The following is a 16,656-nucleotide window of genomic DNA, read 5'->3' on the forward strand; positions in this document are numbered from 1 at the left end:
TTCCTCACACATTTGATGAAGGTGACACTGACAAGATATTTAACACTCAATGTTATATAGGCAAATATATGTTCATTTTGTTTTTCACAGACAAAGAAATAGACAATATGTTACTGTTGTTTATTTTCGGGGTCAATCAGACCAGAGCTCCTTCTTGCAGCAGAAATATCGAGCAGATGAAAATCCATCATATTTAACCATGTTTTACAGCTAAGATCTCTGAGGCCCCGAGCTGAAATAATGTGTCATTTTCTGTAGTGCATTTCTGGAACATGCAATGGGTTCACATTCAGGTTTATATGCAAGTTTAATAAAAAAAAAAAAAGAAAATCATAAATCATAAAAACTGTTGAAGAGGATCTGCAGGAGCCCAAACAGAATGTCAGGGTTACAGTTGTGATGTATAGGTGCCAACTCATAGAACTAAAAAACTGAAATACTTAAATACAACTCTGAGATACTTTACTTTTACTTTTTCTACTTCATGCCACGTTATACTTCTACTCCACTACATTCCCAAAGGAAAGAAATTACCTCGCTACATTTGATGGCTACTTTTACACTACTCAATGAAATTACTTTGAAATTTCCACCTCCATCTTGTAAGTGGGATGTGTAGTAATAATGCATCAGAAATAATGATTTAATAATCGATATCTACTGTGTAGAATAACACTCACGTGGGCCATTCTTCTGCATTGAGTACTTTTACTTGTGTAGTAGCATTTTCAATGCATGACATCATAAATATAATGGAAGAAAATGCATTGCTATGTGAAGTGGACACTAGGAAAAACTAGCATCAGTACAATACAAGGAAGCAGACTGTGTAAATACAAAGTAAACAAAGAAAGGAAAACATAAAACAAATGCTTATCTAAGGGCTGTTACTTTAACAACCTCACCGGAATGGTTTATAGCTTTATTCGGGCATGCGTGTTTTATCTCTGTGAATGGATTTTCATCAGCCAGTAAAATGACACTCAGGTGCGCCTGTGACTCCGCCCCCAGCGGACGGAGCGCTCTGATTGGCCGGTTCGAACAGCGCTGCCCACAAACACACAGCAGCGGAGAACATGAGTAACTCCTGTCCCAACAGAAGAGCCACTTCAGGATTTCCACAAGGAGGAAAAAACCCTCCCAACTGACACGACCTGCTCACAGTTTCTGCTGGAAGACTCTCGCCCCCTCCAGAGTTTCTGGTAAGTCTGAAACTTTCATCCCACTAGTTCTCAGCGTTGATCCCGGGGCGGATTTCACGGGGGAAGTTTGTGCGAGAGTTTCGGGCCGTGCAGAGGTTTTCCTCCGGAGCAGCGTGGGAGCCGATTCCCAAGAAAACACTTCTACCCACCGACGTGTCGTGTGGCTGTGAAGAGAGAGTCACATCAAATACACAGGAATCTCCAGGCAAGCTGCCAGGAGCTTAGAAAGAAAGCTACAGTGTAAATGCTGAATTAGGTGTGATTATTTTTTAAGGTTTTTTTTTCTTAACTGTGCCTGAAGCCTTGCTCCAGCGCCATTCACTCTCACCCAACAGCTGCAGTTGTTTTATTACCATAGGAAGAACACTCTCCCTTCGACAGGAGCCACACTGAGTTGAAATGGTGCAGTTGAAACCAGTTTACATCCCTGACAGATCTCACTGTGACACAAGGGCAGGTTAATTGACTCTGACAGGTCTGTGCCTGCTTGTACTGAGTGTGAAACAGCTCCTGGTGTGGAGCATCCACACAGCTACCCCTGACTGCCAGGTGAGAATAAACAGGTAAAGAGGATCAGTAGTTTACTGGTGCATGTGTGACCCCGGGGGGGGGACGGGGGACGGTGTCAGTGGGATGGTGGAGCAGCTGAGGATGGGATGAAGTGAATGTTGTGTTTGTGATGAGTTCATTTGGAAGAGTGGGTTAGGATGGGGGCGCAACTCCCTCTCTGTTGTTGTTTTTGGATCAAAGCACACACACACACACACACACACACTGACTGACTGACTGCCTGCCATGTTTCCTGCTGCTGCACCCACTGTGCCAGGACAGTCAGGAGGGAGACATTAACATGAAGTCTTGAACATGGGACATTGGTGGTTTCCTGTTGGAGGAAAAGAGATGAAGTAAAGGCTCAGCAGGTGCTTCCTGCACAGAGGGAAAGACCATTCGCACAATACACTTCAGACGCTGCTGATGAGTTTACGATGATGTTTATTTCTGTTCTCGCAACAAGATCTCGACCTTGTGATTTTAGCTTGATGATCAGGTAGAACTTCATCCATCCTGGGTAAATGGTGATTCAGAGGTCTGGATCTTGTGATTACGGCTTGAATAAATTTTCTTGGATGTTGCCTTTCCTCCATCAGATTACACAGAACATGATGTAACTATAACTCATGCCTATAATAAGAAAGAGGAGAAGTATGAATGAGAGCAGGCGTGTCATTATTAGTCATCCTCACATGTTGTTCATGTTAAACTATCATTGCTCCGCTGCAGCTGAACAAAAATAACACTATTCTCCCACACTTATGTGTCTAATTAACCTCACGTCCAGTCATTTAACACCCACCAGTTGGCTGATGGGTAGACTGATCCTGCTCAGGTTCAGACACTGACTTGGATCAAGTTGCATTAGGGTTAAAATAAGTGATCAGGTTAATGTGCTTCTTGCACCTCGTTAAAATTTCAAGTTAAACCTGTTTTATAGGTTTTGTTTTTTTTTAAGTCTTAATCATTCAGTGGTTCTGCAACAAAGAACAACTCTGTTCCCGCTGTTGCTCTTCTTATTTATTATATCCCAAATTAAATCTAGTTGTCCGTCTGGACTTTATCTAATCTCACAACATCACAAGTCAGGACTTAAAAATCAATGCAATCTGTTTTCTAACAAGCACAACAACAAGATTTTATCCTTTCTAGTTTATCAGTTTACTGGTATGACGCATCTCAGAATGAACACATTAGTAAATATCAGAATTTAAAGCACTAATCGATATTTTTCTATAAACAATCGCAAAAATGACTCCATGTGACATGAAGTGATAATTCTACAAAGAATCATCATCATCATAGGTGACGTTTGCCATCTTAACCTCATAAAGTAACAGTGTCGTGGGTGCAGCGTGGTGTGCTGCCCCCCAGTGGCCAAAAATATCACTACAAGTTGGTGATCAAACCCTCTGAACCAGTGGTTCCCACCCTGAGGGCCACAAAGGTTTTGCAAGTGGGCCGATAAATCATTTGCAGAACAGAACCGTTCTTGAGAAAAAAAATAATTATTGTAACATATATAAATAATTGTTTTAAATGTTTTAAAAATGAAATTATCTTAAAAAATGTTTAAAAACTCCTTTCACAACTTCTATTTTGTCAGTGCCGGACATCACGCACTTGTTTTGTCTCTCAGTCTGATTGCGCGCTAAAAAATCCCATCCATGGCCAAAACTGCAGCATCCAAATGGAGAACCGCTTCTCAACAGGAAGAGTCAAGAGGCAGATGGTGAATCAACAAGTGACTGTTTGTTTCCAAACTTTTCCACCATGGTTCAGACCAAAGAAAACAAACTGAAGGTGTCATCGCAGTGTTGTTGAGGTTTAGACTTCACCGCGATCTGCCACCAAATCCCTGTGATCACAGTACAGCAGTGTGTTTCAGACGACGCATCACTGCTCCGCTCTTCATGAAGCGCACACGAGAGACACACCCGCAATTTCAGCTACCTTCATAATCACCATCTGCTTGATGTTTGGCATCAGGCCACACACACACACACACACACACACACACACCAGATGAGACAAAGAGGGCTTAATGAGTTAAAAATGCACGTGGGGACATATGGGCTGCAGCGCTGCGTGTGTGGACACAATGGAGATGATAATGAAATCTTGGATTACCCCTCATTTATTTAGGGTACAGCTTACGGGGGGGGGGGGGGTAAGAGTGTGTGTGTGTGCAAGGGGAGCTGCATGTAGGTCCTGTAAATGGTCACTGTAGAGCTGATGTCATGTGTTATTCATACATGGTGGTTTGGATTAGTGGCAATACATATTTTTTTAAATTCTGAGTACAGTTGTTTATGTACAGTATTGGGGGAAACGAATCATAAGCAGCAGTTAAATTATTATTGTCTTTAATATAGAATAGACTGAAAAATAAAGATGTCACCAGTTTTGTCATTAAAGTAAAGATACTGATTTGCTTCTTTTTTTATCCATCAGTCATTTTACAGAAATCGTTTCCTGAATGTTTTTCACTCTCTGAACCAGCTGAACTCAACTTATCTCACAGTCATGTGGACGATCAGTGTCTACAGACCAGTGCATGTCACAGCTTCTCATGAATAGAGGTCGACTGTACTCTGAGGATTCAGTACAGCTCCCCGTGATGAACAGAACAACTGCGAGCCTTTAGAAATAAGAACGTGTCAGTCTTAGTTTTCTCACACTACAAACTAGAGGTTTCTTTTTCAAAACGAGCCCAGATGTGAGAGTTAACTGAATGATCTGTGTTTTCTGTGAATGCACAAGTCATTATTCAAACCTTGTGGAGCTGAAATCCTCATCGAGGCTGGTGAGAGTGTCTATTATAGGTCTGATTTTTATTGACTGTCACATCCTCTCAGCACACTTCTGTTTTCCTTTGTTTCCCTTTTACTGTCACTTTGTTCAAACACATCCTGGAATCTCTCTTTTTCTCTGGGGGTGTGAGTTAGTTTCTGCTCTCTGAGGATCTAAAGGAGCCCACGTTTCTCCCACCATGTCTTAGCTCTGATGAGGCTGATTAAGGTGAAAGGTGCCCCAGTTTTTAAATCCCCTCTCCCCATCTCTCACACACACACACACACACACACACACACACACACACACACACTAACCAGGGTTATTATGTGACAAGGAGATGTGACTAATTAGGCTGAGCTGGACGACCCCCCGACCTTTCCCCTTGGCCTCACCCTGTGTGAAGAGCGGGGAAGGGGCAAAGTGGCTGTTTGGCTACATAAGCTTATCTGACCCTGATAAAGCCGGTTACATGGCAACATGAGGGCTGCATGTTGGATGTTGTCTGCTTCAGTTGGTGGGGGGAAGAAATCCCTGACTCACGAGTAAAGGACAGAGGATTCATATTATTAACTCGTACGCTGACACACGTCATGCTCCATAAACTGTATTTACACAGGTGATTTTACAGTCGGACACATTCATTATGGAGACTGGTCCCCACAGGTCATCTGTCAGCAGGTTATTATGACCCATAGTTAGGTTTTGTTGCTAGGCGACATCTAGTGGTCGTAGTGATGCTGACAGGAACAAAGAAGTAGTTCATAGAGCGACAAAGTCCATGTGGAAGTAGCAGTTGAAGTTGTTTCTATTATCCATGACCGTTCAATAAAGTTAACCACATTGTTATTATTGTAACCATGACAACAAAGATTGTGTAATGTTCAGGAAGTACTTATTTTAACCCAAATCATCATCTTTCTTAAACCTAACCAAGCCATGGCCGTTATTATCGTAACCATGGCGATGAAGGTAGGTACACTGCTCTTGATACACTGGGTGTGTAGAAACCATTGGGGTGGTTGGTCAGGCCGGAGGACGGGTTGTCATCACGACGCCCCGGCTAGAGAGATGTTATGTTTGAAATCAAAAGGCTTCTGCAGCCGTTGTTTTCCTCTTGGTTTGTGTCCCAAACAGTTTTCATGTCTCACTTCATTAATTTAATGAATACATGATGTGAAACTGCTCTGTTCATTATGGGATGACCAGCAGTTACAAGTCTGTTCAAATAACAGCTGAGGAAAGAGCAACGGTCAAATTCAGGTATTTAAAACGGCCAGCCTGTGGTGCGACTGAAGCAGTGATGTCACTGCAGTCGGTTGGCCTTCGTGTGTGTGTGTGTGTGTGTGTGTGTGTGTGTGTGTGTGTGTGTGTGTGTGTGTGTGTGTGTGTGTGTGTGTGTGTGTGTGTGTGTGTGTGTGTGTGTGTGTGTGTGTGAGGTCAGCAGAAACAGCTCAGAGTGGGCACCCTGCCAGGCCTGCTGCAGCTTAGAGGATGCCTGTGTCGGTCAGTGCGGACCGACTCAGCCAGCTGAGTGCTGACATCATGCAGAGAGGGAATTTAAACGGGAGGAAGACGGCTGTGACGAAGGCAAATATAAGGCTACGCCGTCAAAGAAGGGGCTTATTGCAGTTTGGCTGCAGCTCCACATTGTGACGCTGTCAGTCAAAGACGAGAGTCAGAGGAAGACAGATTTCTAAATGTAGGTGACTGGGACTGTGAACTCTGAAGACAAGACCTGCTTGTTTCAAACAAAACAGTTCATGTGTCAAGTCACATGACCACATCACACAGCCCATTCATCTAACCAGCCAAACCTGGAGGTGTGGTGAGAATAGGCCACAGGATTGGGAGGGGGGGGGTGTCCTCTCTCACTGTTCCAAGCCTTTAAATGTGGTGAGGAATTGCTTTGATAAGTCAGCTGAGATGAACCCTGAGGTTTTAACAGCGTCTTCTGCAGAGGCTCACCACACTACAGTTTAGTTTTAAAACTCATGTCTTTTGCTACGTTTACACCTGGTGTCCACACTAATCCAGAGTTTTCGAGCCCCTAAATGGAGACTTTTGTAAACTCTGCTGGACCACTTTTAGTTTGAGAACTCAGGGGTTGTGTTGTCTGGATGGGACCCTCAGAAATGATGACATAGACACCCATGTTCTCTCCCTGATTGGGTCTTATCGGTCATGACTACCAGCGGTGAAAGCAACATGGATAATGTAATACAAGTGTTATGACCCTGTTGTCTTTGTGTGCTAGTTGTGCAGTTAAATTTTTAAATTCTACAGATAATTAGATTAAGATAGTGTATTATTTAGATTAATTATTTACAATGTGACAGTGTTTAAGTTATTTTGGTAATTTAATTAGGTTATTATTTTTCTTTATGTTTTATTTTGAAAATTCTACTAACATGGACATTTAGAATTAATAAAATTGTAAAAAGAGATTTTGTCCATTTTTCATTGAGGTCAGATTAGTTATTACATAATTGCGATGAATGCTGATTGGAGGGGCCCCTGCCACATTTGGCCTATAGGGCCCCGACAGAGTCTAGAATCACCACTGACTGATACAGAGCTAAAACACACATCTGAACGGACATCGTTGTAGTGTGGATGTGGCCTTATGACAGCTGGCTGTGTTTTCTGTATGAGTTACTGAAATAAACATCATCACATCACAAGTGATTGATCTTAATTTCAATACAAAGACAATGTGGTTGCAAACATCAGAGATACAGTTGGATGTCCTTTGAAAAACAAGTTTTTATGAAGGAAAGTCAGTGGATCCAACGTGTTTTGGGTAAAAACGTGGCTGATTGTATCTTCTGTTTGTGGGAAGACTTGACTCCAAGGACGATCTCACGAGGCGATGCGCTCACTCACTGCTTCTCCCTTTTTTTACCGACCTGGAATCAGCTCGCATCGGTTCCTCTGCTCGTCAAGGTTGTGGAAAGCTAGGCAGGAAGCCTGATCCTGAGTCAGCACCAAGGGGCTTTAAGATCCCAGAGCTGACCTGGTGGCGTGTAGTGGGCGGTGGATTAGCATCAACAAATCAAAATGGGATTGGCAGGTGGCTCCCACTCATTCAAGCCTTTAAGATGGGCTTTAGTCACACTGCCTCACCTCTAAGGAAAGACCGCTCCAACAAGGACGAGAGGATGGAGGCCAAGAAATGTTTTAATCCTCCTTGAAAGGGGGGCAGTGTTTACCACAGAAGACCATGATGAGTAAGCTTGTACAAAGCTTACTCATCATGGGAACAAATTGTTTTAAAAGTAAAGTTGTGTTGTAAATGTGGGCTTCACAGTCTGTTGAAGTATATTTACTTTTTAATTCTCTGCCACTGAATGATTTTCCCTCTCGGCACAGTGCAGCCGGGCCCCATCTGTAATGAAAAGGGGGAGGCCGGGCTCTAAATGAAACGCTCCTCCGACAGGGTAATTAAGTCCAGACACAAAGGGCTCAGCAGGAAGAAGTTTAATAGAGGAGTTAGTATTCCCAGGGGGGAGGCTGGGTCCAGCAGAACCCCTTTGGACTGCAGGGAACGGGAAGGGCGCAGGAGGTTCACTGGCCCTCTTCACATGGCGGGTACTGGGGACACACAAAGATATTACTCATCCGGCTCTGTCTGCCCAAGTTATTGAATTAAATGCCTAAAAATAGAGCCTCGCTCTTTTTCACATCGAAAACGTCTTTATTGAGATTTTGAAAACTGTGGATTACGACAGTCGTGCTTCATTTTCAGGGAATAAAATCATGAAATAAACATGAATTTTTCTTTGGACCCCCACAAAAAAAAAAGAAAAACCCAGATCCATCGAGGTTGACTTTTTTATTTACTCATGTATACTGTTTTCATTCCCCCATCAAACACAATGCCATATAGTGGAAAATCAAAGGGACATCGCCGCCCGAACCATCTACTTTTAACTCATTACATAATGCGTTCTCATTTCTTGTTTGCACTTATGCACGGGTGCTTGCATGCACAGCCGAAGCGCCGCGGGCTGCATGCGTGCACCACGTGCAGTATGTTGTGATGACGGCGTGTTGTGGAGGTGGATGTGCTCTGCTGTCTGGAATAGCGCTGATCCTCTTAAATGATTACTCGGGCTGCCACTAGAGAGAGGCGACCTGCATGGGGAAACATGCGGACAGATGTCTCAGCCCCTCCCTCAACAAAACACACACACACACACACACACGCACACACAAACACACAGCATCTATGTTTAGTCCATGCTAGGGGGAAGTTCGGACTAGATCCCTTTCCTTTAATAGAGCTGAAGTCTATTATAGAGCTCATTTGTACCCACACAAAGGCAATTCCATTAATTTATTCAGCACCTCTTCCTGGCAGGAAGTGGACTGTGTGTTGAGCACTATAAAAGGCGTCTTAATGAGCTAAGTTAGTTGTCACAGTTTGTTTATATCGATACATCCCTTTAAAGTAAGTCAGTTTGTAAGAGTTTGTGTTTCAGAGAATGTATCTTTGTGGGCGCACTGAGACAAATCGACAGTGATCATGTCATGACTTTTCTGCCTGCACATGGTTCCATGCCCCTACAGCTCAAATACCACACTGGCTTTAAAATGATTGATGTGCAAACACAGTCACAATCAGTATAAAATCTGAATATTTTGTTTATTTATATTATGTTTTCCTTGCTTCCCTCGTATTTAATGCCGCCCTCACCCCAATCGGTCGTGTCCTTGCATCTCTTCGGAGTCGCCGCCATGCTCACTATCAGCTCGGTTTGCGTCGCCATTTGCATGAGCCGAGACTAAAAGCTTATGATACAAATTAATGTGATTTTATTGTAACATCAAGACGAGAAAAAGACTGACTTAAGACAGCTCGGATGTTTACCTTACACTAAACGATCAAGATGACGCGATTAGCAAAACTCTCATGATTTTATTCCGACGTTGGAAATTTGTCACTTGAAATGTGCACTGGTGGAAACTGTGCCTATGTGTAACATTGCAATGCTCCTTTTAAATATAACATAGGAAAAGCCATCTGAGGTTAATGCTTGAACAGTGGTCGAGTCCATTCAGTCTCCAGAGGGGGATTAAACCCTAAACAAAGCTTGTATGTCATTCATAACAAGAAATACAGGTTAGTCAGCCCAAACATGACCAGGGTCTTTTATGTCCCAGGTTTCTGTGCCTCATTTACTCGGTTAATCCTGATGTGGCTTTAGAAGTAAAGGACCGGCTCAGATGTGCACCTGAACAAAAGCCCATGTTTGACTAATCTCAACAGAGTATCTGGAAGTTATAAATTCCCACACTGCTCTGTGAACGGGGAGTTCGCAGAAATGCCAAAAATAACATTGTTGGTATCAAGTACAGTCTGTTCGCCATGAGCTCGACAATCAACAGTGTAAGTTAATCCACAAAGAGGCTCAGCTGCATATTTGGCCACAAAGACTGAGAGCTATGATCTCAAAAACTGGATGGAAATCCTGATTTACTGAGCAAGGAGGTGATGAAGTGATGGAGGAAAAGGCGTGTTGCAGATGGAAGGCAGAAGAGTACCAGCATTGTTGGACCTTTTGTTTTTTTTCTTCGGGCGACCCATTGGGAATTTGCGTGGTAGCGCTCAGTGTCACGGTGTCGAGCCATGCTCTTTCCAGCGTCCACCATCACTATAAAACACGTTTTGTCTTTGCCTCCCTGCTTTTGGCTTCGATTCTCTCGCCTGACATTTGACTGTGTGTGGGTGCCTTTGGTCTCTGTAGGGAGTCGTACTCTCAGGCTCGGCCGGGGCCCCAGATGCACACAACTGGAGTCCAGAGCCAAAGATTTGCCCTTTGTCCTGTGTTGTTGCGAGTGACCCCCTCACGAATGCCTGCGTGCTGAAAAGAAGCGGAGCCCTTCGGGTTTGTTCGTCTCTTCTGAAATCCTAAATGTGGTCATTCTGTTTGTGTTTCTGGTCCTTCAGCTTTGGAGCCTCGAGGACATTTCCAAACAATACTTTAAAGGCTGAGGCTTGGTCCAGATGCCACAAATCAAACTTAGAAGGGCTTTTCTTCGACATTTCTCAGTCAGTCTTATTTCATCATCTAGCCCTTTGAAATAAAGACGAATTCTGTCATTCTCATCATTTCATATCTGATTAACTCTAAAATGAATTTTCAACAGCACAAGGATTCACTTGAAGCTTGTTGTGGTTTCATTTCTTGATTTCAGTGGTTTGATCTAATGGGAAGGGGGGATGTACCAAAGATACTGGAGGTCTACTTGCTTTGTTTGTTTCATGTATCTCAGTCAAGCAACACTGTGGGTTTTAGTTGAAACAGCTGTAGAAAACCAACATCTGGGCATCTGATTCAACAGTATGACGTCATGTGTTTTGTGTAGTTGTTACTTGGACTTTGCTCTGTCAAAGTAATTTCGTTGGACCACTCTCGACAGGGGCACAAGGGTCAAGTCCTTGACCGTCAAAAAAAGACCAACACTCATTGTTTTCCTATCACAAACTTTCTGCTGAGTTTTCCTCTGGGAGCTTCAGGGAGTGTTCTGGTGGGGAGTAGCAGGGAGGTGGGGGATGAAAGGGAAGTGGAGGTACCCCCCCAACACACACACACACACACACACACACACACACACACACACACACACACACCCCCCTCCCACATCATTCCCTCTATCCCATCTCATTCCATTTCATTGCATCCTGCTTGGGGAGTTCCTGGTTTGGTTTCTGGTTTGGAGATGAGAGGGAGTGTGTGTGTGTGTGTGTGTGTGTGTGTGTGTGTGTGTGTGGTTGGGAGGGTGGCAAGCCAACAAAACAATGGAGGCTTTGTGAGAGGGTCCCGCCGTGACAGGATTGTTTGGGGGGGAAGCAGGGGGGCGGTTGGAGCTTAGTGAAGCGTAGCCACTTCATTAGTCAGGGCTCTCCTCTTGCACCTCCTCCTCCTCCCATCCATCCTCCCTCCCTCCTTCCCTGTCATTCTCTCACTGCCTTTCCCTCCCCACTCACTCGTGAAACCACAGAGGCAGGAGCCGCTCCGGCTGCACAGCGCTGAGCGTAGCGTGGAGTTTACCACTGACGAGAATGTGCTTTTGAGGCTGACCGGAGTTGTTCGGTGCAGTTCCCTCGCTCTGTACCGTACTGGTTTTGTTCTGAGGTAAGTCGTCCTGTGTTGTCATCCTTCCTGTCCCGTCCCATCCTTGGCCGCTGACTTGCACCTTCTCTCTGCTGAGCTGCAGATTTGGTGTCGGATGACAGGACAGAGCACTCTCTGGTGGGCCTTAGATGTGCAGCTGAGGATGTGGTCTTTTAGTGTCTGTGGTTATGGAGGCAGTTCTGGATTAGGATGCAATTTCATCAATGAGTTTCATCACTCTGTGCATGATGACATCAGTGGAAAACACCAGAACATATCAATTCTGCGGTGTGGAAGTTTCACAAACCCATTTTTACAGAATTTCAGGTTTATATGAGGCGGTATTTGTGTGTCCAAGGAGGATGAGGTGGGGGTGGTTGTGGTGGGGACTATTGCCTCAGCTGTGTTGACCAAATTATCAGTGTTATTAGGACCTACGTGCCTGTGATTGCTTTCTCCCCCCCACCCACTGCCTCTCTTTGTCAAACGCACACCCTCAGGGACAGTTGAGCGTCAGGGTAATCCTTCACATCCTGTGTGGGAAAGGGCAGAGGAGCACTCAGACCAACCCCATCACTTCCTTGTGAGAAAGTCTGATCTACTAAGACTCACTGTGCATCCAGTAAAAACAACAGCCTGGCTGTTTTTTCTTTCACTGCATCCTGAGGGCCTGTGTGCAGCTTATATCCTGTTAAACAGTCACTATAATGTTCCTCCGTTACTGCTTTATCACTCTCACAGCTACATGTTGTTCATCTTTACCAGCTCATTCAGCACAGCACCCGTCAAAATGTGGGTTAATGTCTATGTAAACTTGATGACACACTCATGACACAGTGAATTCTACGAAGAACCAGAGCGTCTGACTTTTCGGAGGCTTTTCTTAGTGGAAGCAATGTGACAGTAATGGAGGACATGTAGATAGATTTTAAATAGAAGAGACACATATCTGAAGTTAGTTTAGAAGACTGAATGGAGTTGATGAGATAATCAGGGTGTGTACTGAATGAAGCTTTAATGTCACCGTGTGGAGCCATTTAAGCTTCCAGGTCATTCACAGAGTTTTCTCAGGAGTCAGGATGATAGTGAGTGAATTTGATATATTTTAGGCTGCAACTTGATTATTTTAATTATTGGTTAATCTGCCAATTATTTTATGGAAATAATCGGTAAAATGACAAAAAATCAGTTGTGTAGGGCTCAAGCTATCATGTGTTAACGCCTTGTTTTGTGTAAGTAACAAACAGCACAAGGGAAAGCAGAAAATAGGAACATTTGACTTTGTTAGCACATTGCTTTTAAAAATGTATAATTTTTTATATATATATATAATTTTTTTTTTTTTTTTTTTTCATTTGACATCCATTAATTAATGAAGCATTTTGGCTCCAATGACAATTATCATGAATCTGTTACTAACCTGAATTTACTCTTATTGCAACTGAGTTTTCAATCAATAAATTGTCTGAATTATACTGTAATGGCCTTTTTTTTTTTTCCGGGGAGGGGGAGGTGCCAGCCTGGTCTCTCCTCTTGCATTTAAGATTGGTTGGACAGCGCTGTATATATCAGTTCACCTCACAAGGGATGCAGACTAATACTTAAAACGTAGACCCGACCACAATGGGGGAAGAAAACAGCTCTTAGAAAGTGATTGTTATATTAGTTTTTGTGTTTACTGTGATACAGGCAGTGTTTGTGTTTGGACACTGAGGTTAATTTTTAATGAAATGTGCTTTATACATGATATGTTGTCTGCCATCTCCAAGGTGATGACGAGACTCCAAGTCCCAGCTGTTGTTTGCTAAGAAATGGTTACAGCCTGTAACTTCCCTGTTTCCCCTCTACTTCAAGGCTTTATGCTAAGCTAAGCTAAACGCCTTTAAAAAGACTCAGGGAGGGGATTGATTCTCCCACAATGTCGAACTATTTAAAACCTGCCTGAGCAGCCTTTTGCATAATCAGATACCGTGTACATTGATAAGTGGTTTTCAGAAACACGGAGGCCACTAATTGGACTTTCTGATTCATTCTCTGTCTGAACTGCAACATGACACAAGCACGACTGACGTTTTGCTCTCATCCCGTTTTCAACCGTCTCTCTGTCTCGTCTTTCCTCAGAATGAAGAAGTGAGTCTGTCACCGCAGACATGGCTGTCCAGACCGGCATCCAGGTAAGCTCCTCGCCATCTAGACAGCATGAGGCCGACTTTGATTGGTCGGAGGGCATATTTTCTCCTTCAGTCCGTCACTGGCAGGTTGGAGAAACTGCTGTATGACTGTGTGGTTTGGAGATTGTTGAATGGTGTTTCCGATCCAGACTCCATTGATGACTTTGGTTGAAATTGGTGTCTTCCTTTATCACCTTTTTTTTTTTTCAGGTATGTGCAGCCAGATGTCTTAACAAAGTAGGTCTGAGCCTGACCCGTTATAACGCCCCCTTTAGGCCAGTCAGCGCCACTCTCCAGGCAGTAAATCACCACGACTGTACGACGTGTGTCAAACTGAGCTCTTGTAAAATAAACTAGAGGCCTCTGTCTCCCACTCAGCAGCTGTGACGAGCCCACCTGTGTTACAGCATGCCGTCTTGTTGTTGTTCTGCGTGTCTGGCGTTCCACCGCTCGGACCCTGAGGAGTTCCTCCGCACATTTTTTAGGGGGAGTGGGTGGAATGTGCAGCACTTTTTCCCGTCCCCTCCCAGCAACGAAGTGTCGGCCATCCCGAAATCCAAAACAACAAATGTATCGTGTTACAGATTTGTCACATGGCAGCGCCTCAGTGAGAGGGGCTTTTCTCTGTCATCTGCTCTGGAAAGTCCTGGCTCGCTCTCTCTTGGACCGCGGATATGCAAAATATGTATCTCGATGGTGTGCACATAACATGTGGCAGGAAACCTGTCAGATTGATGCCGATGTGTTGACGAGGCTGTGAAGAGCCTCCCCGGAGCTGTTGATGGACCGTGGTTGGATGCTGTTGCTCCAGACGCATCAGATTAACTCAAAGGATTGTGTTAATGAGACAGTTTGGCTGTGTTTATATATAGTTTATATGATGCAGTTTCTTTTTAGGCTGCCTCACATTTCCCCACAGTTAAGGAACCTTTGTCTTGAATAACACCTCATGAACAATTTCTGGTTATTTTTATGCTTATTTATTTATGCTTTGTGCTTAAATTACATCTCCATGTTTATTTCCAAAGGTGCTGATTTTATAATTAGCATCTCTGTAAACATGCCTGTGCATAAAATGCAATAAAATAGTCTATATTTAATATTTTGTAAATTCATATTTGTTTTTAGAACAAAAAACCAACATGAGTTTCGTGTTGCGTGTTATCAAAAGTCCCCCCCCCCCGTGAGGGTATTGATCCACATCAGACTGTGACACTGCAGCTCCGTCCAAAGCTCAGCTCAGAGCTTCACTGCCCACGTGGAGCACAGTCACATTCGATAACTCCTCATACTCTGACTGCTCTGTTCAGCCATGTTGAAAATGTATGCACTCATGGAAGTATAAGTAGCATATGTGCTGTTCTATGAAGGTATGGTCGGGTTTTTATTCATACTGAAGAGAAGAAGAACTGGTTAGCTAGCATGAGCCACCATGGCTAAAGAGACATCCTACAAAACCTCACACAAAGATGGATTTACATTAGTACATTCCTCATTAATACCAAGACTGTTCTGTTTTTTTTCTCAGTAAAAATATCTAAGAGGAAAATGACCCATTAAAAAGCCCAAGTAAGTGTTTTTTTTTTTTCTCCAGTATTTGAAAAGAGCAGTGTGACCTTGTTAGTTCTGCCTGGCCAAACTAAACAGCTCTGTGTTTAGTTACAATCCTAAAGGGTCAAAGGTCAGCAGCCAGACCATGGGATGTTTAAAATGGCTAAACAAATTTCGAAGATGGGAAACATGACTTATAGTTTGAGTTGTAGCTGAACACTCAACAAAGCTGGATTTGTCAGGCCTGTTGTTGTTGTTGTTGTTGTTGTTGTTGTTGTTGTTGTTTACAGGCTTCATGTTCATGAATCATTGACATGTTGTTTAAAAAAGGTTTTGTAACATGAACAAATGACAGTCAAGAGAACAGTTTATATAATGAGAGAAATTCTAGGAACAGCGAACGAGTCATACTTTTCCCTTTGACCTTCTGCCATTGACCATTGTTGCAGGGAGTGTAAGTGGCTCGGGTTAAGAGCATCAGATAAACTCCTAAAGCGTAAACAGTTCTGTACAGGCTCCAACTGCATTAACATCTCAGTAGGTTTCATTTCTCTGGATTAGCAGTCCACATTCCTGCAGCCAATAAAGACAGAGGGGGTGTAAGAAAAGACAGATTAACTGAGAAGGCCCCTGTACTCGATCCAATGTAGATTTTAGTTTACAACATTAGTCTGATTTAAGACCTGAATGCTTACAGTGAGCCTGTATTCAGTCAGGTGACGCAGTGTGAGGTGGGATTATCCCCTCTGTCTAATCACTACAGTTTACTTTACGTAACCTGAAAACTATGCTGCTGTATTTTCTAATTAGCGCGATGCCGAAGAACACGCACATATGTTGTTGTGAGGGTTCAGAGTGCTGCAGGCTGCCTGCCCCTCTGAACCGTGTTATGTAACACATACCCTGTGTCTGTGTGTGTGTTTGGTTCATCTCTTTTGATGTGAGGCAACCTTTTCAGTTTAGAACATCAGGTGTGTGTGTGTGTGTGTGTGTGTGTGTGTGTGTGTGTGTGTGTGTGTGTGTGTGTGTGTGTGTGTGTTTTGACCAGTCTCACATCTGATGGGGTCAAGTATGCGCCTAAAACAACTTTCCCGAAGTGATGACGTCTCTTCTAAACGTTTGTCTCTAATCCTGACTCTGAACTTTAAAGGGCCATTCCATCTATCTCACACATGACATGTAGTTTACTCATCAAAGGGACTAGTTAAGTTCTCATCCTGAGAAAACTGCTGAGTATTATCTTCTGTGGTCGTGGAGGGAGCTTTC

General features: G+C 43.5%; 1 protein-coding gene across 2 annotated transcripts in view; it reads left to right on the forward strand.

Moving 5' to 3' along the window:
• Positions 1 to 1,067: 1,067 nt before the first annotated feature.
• The window catches only part of gas2l3 (growth arrest-specific 2 like 3), a 28,306-nt gene continuing 12,717 nt past the window's right edge, over positions 1,068 to 16,656 (forward strand). Inside the window, exons 1-2 of one of the 2 annotated variants that reach the window (XM_071502004.1) lie at positions 1,068 to 1,202; positions 13,790 to 13,842. In XM_071502004.1, coding sequence (XP_071358105.1) covers positions 13,819 to 13,842 — 24 coding nt within the window. In that variant the 5' untranslated portion in view covers positions 1,068 to 1,202; positions 13,790 to 13,818. Of the gene's footprint in view, positions 1,203 to 11,549; positions 11,690 to 13,789; positions 13,843 to 16,656 lie in introns of those variants that run through there. The other variant, XM_071502005.1, reaches the window with a different exon arrangement.

Source organism: Trachinotus anak, unplaced genomic scaffold (genome assembly GCF_046630095.1).
Source record: "Trachinotus anak isolate AG129_WGS33_773 ecotype Australia unplaced genomic scaffold, CSIRO_AGI_Tana_v1 ptg000018l, whole genome shotgun sequence".
NCBI classification, from domain to species: Eukaryota; Metazoa; Chordata; class Actinopteri; order Carangiformes; family Carangidae; genus Trachinotus; species Trachinotus anak.